The sequence below is a fragment of the Typopeltis vanoorti genome, chromosome 6 (genome assembly GCF_054136105.1).
Source record: "Typopeltis vanoorti isolate ZY-2024b chromosome 6, IOZ_Tvanoo_1.0, whole genome shotgun sequence".
NCBI classification, from domain to species: Eukaryota; Metazoa; Arthropoda; class Arachnida; order Uropygi; family Thelyphonidae; genus Typopeltis; species Typopeltis vanoorti.
Genome location: NC_143554.1, coordinates 35,340,193 through 35,348,648, shown reverse-complemented (window position 1 = coordinate 35,348,648; position 8,456 = coordinate 35,340,193). Strand labels below are relative to the sequence as shown.

The 8,456-nt window shown below is 36.8% G+C and overlaps 1 protein-coding gene across 3 annotated transcripts in view; it reads left to right on the top strand.

The window, feature by feature from the left end:
* The first annotated feature begins 4,160 nt into the window (after nucleotides 1-4,160).
* The window catches only part of LOC150105379 (vesicle-associated membrane protein 3-like), a 138,732-nt gene continuing 134,436 nt past the window's right edge, over nucleotides 4,161-8,456 (top strand). For all 3 annotated transcript variants that reach the window (XM_090394750.1, XM_090394749.1, XM_090394751.1), the window contains exon 1: nucleotides 4,161-4,242. In XM_090394750.1, the coding sequence (XP_090250876.1) occupies nucleotides 4,241-4,242 (2 nt within the window). In that variant the 5' untranslated portion in view covers nucleotides 4,161-4,240. The remainder of the gene's footprint in view (nucleotides 4,243-8,456) is intronic.

Below are 8,456 nucleotides of genomic sequence, written 5' to 3'. Positions count from 1 at the left end.
AATCAGATTTATGTACCATTACCTTTGATGATGTAAGTCTTACGACTCACGAAACTTGTCAGGTTTTTAATTGTTTATTTTTAATAAACTCTTTATATTAATATGATATGCAAGTATTTTGTCCATCTGCACTCAAGGACTCAGATTAATTTATTTGTGACGGGCTAAATAGATTACATTCTTTGAATTTTTTGGTAACTCTCTGACACTCCTTATAAAACAATTTTAAAGTGAAACCATTTTTTGGGTCAAACCACCTGGATGAAATTTAATAAAATTTGTGTTTAGGATAGACTGACTAGAAGGTATCCACTTGATTAAATTTTGTTTGTCTTAGTCAATTTTTATAGGCAAAAATTATATCAGCTGCTATTAATTCTTCGATATTGACTAGGAATTCGCTTAGATTCATAAGGAAGCTTCCTTCAACTAAAATGTAGAATTATAGATCAGTTGACGTTACTGTTTTATAAAGTGATGGCAAAAACAGTTAGGAATCATATCCAGAACATCCTGCATAGAAACCACTTCTTCAGCACAAATTGGAATTGAAAATTGGAATTGTACAAATCCCGAATTGGAATTACTGTAGAAGAAGCATTATTAGGCCAGTATTATATTATGTCTGTTAAATGCATGTTCTTCTGTCGTGTTTGCCTGTATGATGAAATGAAAAATACCCCATTCTAGAGGGAAACAAATAAAAAAAACTTTCTACCTCCGTATGATGTCTGCTGATCTTATTTAGAAGTGCACAGGATTGTTTCACTGAATTTAGTCGATTTTTATAAATCAAAATTTTTATATGGAGATAAAAAAAGGGTAATAGATTTAGGTAATGCACGATTTAGATTTCAGCCACTCTACATAAAACAATTATTCATACGAATCTGCTCATCATTAGTTCATTAAAATGCACTAGATGACCACTGGCTAGTATTTTTATGCGAATCCGAACCAGTTGATGTGAACCTATCTTACATTTTTTTTTCATTTGAAGTGGTTAGCTGGAAATTAGGCTTCAAAGAAACAACATGATTTCAGAACAGGTGAAGAAAATTATCATACATTCATGCCACTACGATTGAAAGCTACAGTCCATTAGTTGGAGAAGAGGTTGATCCCCACTTGGTCAATCATGCTGGCTATACATAATCCTTCTTTAAGGGATCCGTCTATTATGACTGACAGAATCTCCTAATGAAGGTTTACGTGATTAATGCCGCTGGCATGCCATTTCTCTGTTGCATCTCCAAACGGCGCGTATTTATGCCTGTAGATATGTATGCTCACGAGGACGGTTTTTGAAGTAGTATGAGAATACCTTTTCCTGGAAATTCCTCCACCTCCGTATGAAAATGGCTAGCTTATCATTTGATTAAAATACTTGATAAAAGTTCCTCACGTCATAGACGGGATTTGACTCGAGGTCTTTCCAATCAAAGGGCTTGTCTATACTGACCGAACTATGGAGGCTCGGTTAAAAATTAGACACATAGTATCACAAATTGTTGTATCAGAGGAAAAAGGAACGATGAGTACCATACTGGTGGAACTCTACTCCATTAGGAATCTGAAGTGGTGGAGGATAAAGAGCTTAAAATTTAGGACATTTGTGAAAATTATCGAGAGAATTGCTAACATATTTTTCTTTAATAAAAAAAGATGCTTACAAGTCACCATTAGCATTGCATAAAACATTGATCAAGTTTACTTAATATCTAGAAGATAAGGGCGTGTAGCAAATTATAGAATAATCATTATATCGGGAGTGGTGGTTAAGGTTTTGGAGAAATTGATAAAAATTAGAATTCAAGACTGGGTGGACAGCAATATGATACTTTATAAGGGGCAACATGGTTTTGTGAAGGGATAGATCTTGTCTTAGTAATTTGCTCATTTTCTACATTGAAGTAACAATGGAGTATATAATGAAGTAATTATGGATTTGGATAAAGAAAATCCTAATTCAGTCATCCTGCTGGATTTTGCAAAGGCATTTGACAAGATTCCGCATGGGACTCTGTTGCATAAATTGGAAGAAGTGGGTATGGATCCGGCTAGTGATTTGGATTAGAGGGTAGCTAGTGAATAGGTATCAAAGAGTTGTTTATGGTGGAGTCCAGTAGAAGGCGGGTGACTAGTGGTGAACCTCAGGGCTCAGTGCTTGGTCGTCTATTATTTAATTTGTACATTAATGATATTGGGAAAACTTTGAAAGGAAATATCCACCTAATGCTCATGATGCAAAACTGGGAAGAACGATAGTCAATTCAGATGATGTGGATATCTTGCAGTATGATTTAAATAGGTGACGGTTTGTGCTAAACTAAATGGCTGCCAGTTTAACATGACCAAGTGTAAGGTATCACGTTACACTTGGTCACGTTAAACTGGCACTTCGGAAGGATGAGAGATCACATGCTGTTTACTATATTAATGGAACTGAACTGCAAGAAGTTGATAAGGCTAGGGACTTGGAAGTTTTTGTCTACAGAGACTTAAGTTTCGAGGGCATATTGCAAGGGTTATTTCATGGTTATTGAAGAACACACTGACAAGCAAGGATAAAGAAGTGATTGTCCCACTTTATAAGGCATTATTTAGATCTCATTTGGACTATGCACAGATTTGGTCACTTGGATTTCTTGGTGATGAGGAAATGGTGGAGAGGATTCAGAGACGGGTTACGAAAATTGTTGTGCCTGTGGGATGTTTCCTAAGAGGGTAGATTGAAGTTCTGTGGGCTTCAAAGACTAGTCGATAGACGTAGGAGATGAGGTATGATATAGGCATATAAATTATTAAAAGAGCTTTATAGGATTGATACTGCTAAATTTTTAAGACCGGTGCTGGAAGGGAGGGAATGAGGGACCATCCCTGGAGATTCTGTAAGAGTGCGGTTAACAAGGGTGTTAGGACTAGATTGTTTGCTTGGAGGGTTGCAAACCGGTGGAATGCGTTGCCAGAGGTGGTTGTGAATGTTTCGTCTGTGAATGAGTTTAAGGAGAAATATGACAGGTATTGCGTGAATAATAGTTATTATGTCAATGTTGGGTCTCCCGTGATGAGTCTTTTAACTCCATGGAGGCACCTTATAATAATAATAATAATAATAATAATAATAACGTGTAGCTCAGTGGATGTGGCGTTTGCACACCACCGCGCTTGGCCGCACGAAGGAAGGCTTCATTTCGAGACTAGTCGGCGACTAGAGGAAATTTTTTAAGCCTTTTTTCGACCGGTTCCCAAGTTAGTCGATCTCTGGCACGGGCAAGCAGGTTTTTCCTCCCGGAAACTCGGGTTTTTCGTCCAGTAAACTCAAAAAAATCGACCGTAGAACCCACATTATTTCAGACATTAAATATATTGTGTTAGGGTTAGGGACCACGAGATGGCGGCAGATTTGAGCCGTCTCTCTTCACTGCGTACCGCTTAATTAGTGATAGCTTTGGGCCATCTGTCTCTGATTGGGTACCAGTGGAGATTGAACTGCCCACTCAGTCTCCAAAAGTTAGATAGGGCTAAATGGCCTCGCCTACTCCCGTATACGGGAATAAAAAGGCGTTAGCTGATTTTTTTTTTGATAATAATAATAATAATAATGTACAGAAGATACGATTACAACAGAATTGAGTGCTGTTGTGTATGAGGAATCTTGATTACGAGATTATGAGAGTGGAGTTTCCATAGTATGACATATGAGGAGGAGCTGATTAAGATATATATTGGTGAGACATCTTATGACAGATGTTATCAGTTTGCTGTTGCTCAGAATATGAGAAAAAAAAAGCGGTTATTCCTAAAAGCTGTATACAAGGTGGTGTAAATAACAACTACTCGCACTCTTCGATGCAGTTTAGTGGCTGAGTGAAATGCATTGTTAGACTAAGTTAAAAATGGATGGCAATTGCAATTATTGTAATAATTCAAGGCGAGGTTAATAAGTATAGATGCTTATAGGCATCCCTTCACGATGAAGATTAGGCTACCTCCATTGAGTCTGAGGAATAATTAATATCGTAATGCAGTGATATAGTTCTGTTAGCGGAAGTTGTGATAGCAAATCTAGTTCCATCTAGTGGTTGATTAGTAAACCAAAGGTGGAACCCGTATGAGTGACATCACTTACTGTTTCTTCGCCATTAGTTTGGTGGACGGTAACGTGATTTACTTTCCTTAATTTTTCGTTTGTTTTCGGTCATTTTGTGAGGACGTATACCCTTTTCCTAAAGCCGCTATGTAAGCAGCAGCATGCATACTATGTCCTTTTTGCTTTAATTCTGCTTACAATATAATGTTTCTGATCTAATTATATAAAAATGGGTGTAAATTTTGTTTTTTTTTCATCGTCAACAGTCAATTTTTTTTTCCAGCAGAAATCATATTTGAAAAACTGATTATTTAGATTTTTGGAATTTCTTTGTAATATTAAACTAGCGAATACGTTATAGTGATAAATGAAACAAATATGCATTTCGTATTATACATTTTGAGATACGACGATTTATTTTTTCTCTCAAGAAAGCATATTTCTTAATTTCCGGTAACATTCCGACTTTAAAGAATATCGTACAATTTATTATGAAATGCTTACTCTGTTGCTATACAAATTTCCAAACGATGAAATTAAAATTTTTTTTTGCGTAAGGTCAAATTTATCTTTTTAACTTATGTGAACTGATATATATATATATATATATATTTGTGGTATTTGCTTAACATTATTATTATTATTATAACATGGCTTTGTGAAGGGTAGATCATGCCTCAGTAACTTGCTCAAGTTTTATAACAAGGTGACGGCTGAACTGGATAAGGGAAATGGGTTTACAGTGATACTGCTGGACCTGGCAAAGGCGTTTGACAGGATACCACATGGAATTCTAAACCGTAAACTACAACATATGGGAATGGATATAGGGTTGGTGAGATGGATAGCTGGGTGGTTGATGGAGAGATATCAAAGAGTAGTTTATTCAGGAGTAGAGTCCAAAAGACGGCCTGTGACTAGTGGTGTGCCACAGGGTTCTGTTCTTGGACCACTGCTGTTTAATCTGTTCATTAACGATATAGGGAAGGGTCTAAGTGGGACAGTTCATTTGTTCGCTGATGATGCAAAGTTGGGTAGGGCGATAGTGAATGCAGAAGATGTCAAAGTCTTGCAAGATGACTTAGATTGGAGTTCTGGACTAAGGAGAATGGATGTCAATTTAATGTGACAAAATGTAAGGTTATGCATTTCGGAGTGAAAAGATTAGCAGCAGTATACCACATTGGTGGAACTATACTCCAAGAGATTGATGAGGCCAGGGACTTGGGAGTGTTGGTGGATAGGGAGATGAAGTTTAGGGGGCACATTGCGAAAGTAGCTAAATCAGCTCATCAACTCACTTGGTTGTTGAAAAATACCTTGACGAGCAGAGACAAGCAAGTTATTGTACCTCTGTACCGAGCCCTGATAAGACCTCATCTCGACTACTGTGCCCAGATTTGGTCACTTCGGTTCCTTCTTGATGGGGAGTAGGTGGAGAGGATCCAGAGGCGAGTGACTAAGATGATAGCAGGTCTATGGAATGAACCATATGAGAACAGGTTGAAGATTTGTGGGTTGCAGAAACTAGTTGATAGGCGGAAAAGGGGAGATATGATTGAGACATTCAAATTGCTAAAAGGATTCTATAGGATTAATTCAGAGGATATTTTTGAGATCAGGACTGGTGGTGGGAGAACTATGGGACACCCATGGAAGCTGGGCAAGAGCGTGGTTAGCAGGGGTGTTAGAGCTGGGTTCTTTACTTTTAGAGTGGTAAATGAGTGGAATAAGCTGCCAGAGTCTGTTGTGGGTGCTATGACAGTGAGCGAGTTCAAGGCAAGGTATGATAGATACTGTGAGAATGTTGAACAGTTGTGTGAACATAATGTTTAGGGCCTCCCTCGATGAGTCTAAGGACTCCCTGGAGTAGCCCGTAATAATAATAACGGTGTCTCCATGGCATCAAAAGACTCATCGCGAGAGATCCTGCATTGATATACTAACCGTTATTTACACAATACCTATCATACTTCTCTTTAACTTCATCACAGACGAAGCATTCACAACTACCTCTGGCAAAGCATTCCACCCCTTTACAACCCTCCAAGTAAAAAAATCTAGTCCTAACACCCTTGTTAAGCACATTCTTACATAATCTCCAGGGCCTCTCATTCTCTCCTTTCCTGCACTGGTCTTAAAAATGTCATCAGTATCAATCCTGTAAAATCCCTTTAATAATTTATATGCTTCTATCATATCTCCTCTCCTATGTCTATCAACATAGTGATATAGTTGGAGAACAAGGTTAGGAGTTGGTAACTTGATATAGCCCATCATGCCAGTTGGGATGAGACTCTTTCAGCCTTGCATAAACTGCTTAGTAAAGGGGAGGCATCATTCTGCATTTCTTTGTGGAATTGCCTATTCCCATCACATGGGATTTATACAATTTTGGAGAATAATGCTCAAAAATTTTAGAAATATTTTATTTCTAATATTTAGGATATCACACAGGACAGCACTGACGTTTCCTTGTTTTTGCTTCATGTAATTTAAGTTCACAAAAGTTAAAAAGATTTGATTTTAGATTCAGCTATTTGCTGAATATTTTTCATCAAATCATTCCCAGTAGTATAGTTAAAAGTAAACTGCTGTGTGCCAAGTACATTATTGTCACCTACCTTCTTGATGCTGCTTCCCTTTACACTGCTCTTTTATCACTGTCAGACTCTTTATCTTTCACCAGCTTCATACATCCCCAAATGCTTCATTCTTTTTACAACAAATTTCTGTAGTTCTGTTGCACTTAACAGGATATCACACAGGATAGTTTGCTTGTTTTTCAGAAGAAAAAAATAAAATAAAATCCAGGAGAGAACAGCTGTCACCTTTGAGGCCAGCTTGCTCACCTTGAACTGTGAATAGTGCTTATGAAGTGTTGTAACATCTGAGTCTGAGTTCAGTTCTATATGTTTTTTTTGAAATGCAGGCTATTTTACTTGTTATTAATGCCATCGGGGGTGCTATCTGAAACATAGGCTAAACCTAATAAAAAGGTGTAATCATAATAGGGAAGATAACATTGGTTCACCTTTATACATTGACGCTATTAAAATTTAGGTTATTTGGTAATATTAGTATTATTCCAACTTAGTTGTGGGCATGCAAACATTATGTAGATGCAAAAATGAAAGTTTTTAAACAACAGCTGTAATTTTATGAATCCTTTACACAGGATCATAATACTAATGGCATGGTTGACCAAACTTGATTTATCATTTCTTGTGTGATAGATGTAGTTTAGTACTCATGTTCAGGGCTGGAAAAATTTTGTTCTGGTTCACCAGTTAAGCAGACATCTTATCAGTCAGATGTTGGCCTTGTTGTACTTTATTATGGTTACTTAATATATCATAGTCATCTGCTTAATCCCATATGTGGTCAATTTGTAAGCTTTTTTTAATGTTATTGGCTAATTTTTACTCTGTATAAATATCAATGTTGAAGCAAATAAGCTAAATACTTAAACATACTTAAATATCAGTCTGGGAATAAAAAAAAATTTTGCATTTTATAAGTGATATAAGACCATTTATTAATATTTTTTTCATTAAGATACTAATTTTTGCTACAGTTTATACATTTTTGCTTCTAGAGCATATATTTTGAATCGCTTATGGAGGAAAATTTCTTCTCTGCAATTTATAAATGAATGTTGAAACATTCAGCATCATAATAAAAAAGAACACTGAGATCAATACACAACTATGTCATGATGCTATGGCAACTCAGAAAATATTTAGGTTAGAATCAATTACTTTGAAAAAATAAATACTGCTTTCTTAACTTTTACAAGTTTTAATATCCACTATTAATGGTCAAATTCTGCATATTCCATCACTGAACTTTGCAGAATTTGACTAAGAAATAAGAACTAAACTAATTTACAATCTGCTGTGTATCTATTTTATTATTAGAATTATTATTATCCAGGCCTCCATGGAGTCAAAAGACTCATCGTGGGAGGTCCTTCCTAAGAAACACAAAGTCTATCAAGACTCATCGAGGGGAATTCCCCCTCTAAGAAACACAAAGTCTATCATAAAACTCTTTAAACTCATCGACCGTTCTCACTCTCACCACTATATCAGGCAATGCATTCCATGGTTCAACCACTCTCCATGCAAAGAAACCACTCCTCGCCCTCTTGCTCACAATTTCCTTTTGTAACTTCCAGGAAGGAAGTTACAAAAGGAAACTTGTCATCACTCCTTCCCACTGTTCAACCAAGCGAAAAAACTCCCCGGTGTCAACTCTGTAACCACCTCTCAACAAAGTCTCAATCATATCATCTCTCCTTCTATCCACCAAACTCTGCAGTCCACATTCCCTCGGCTGATCCTCATAACTAACATTGTAC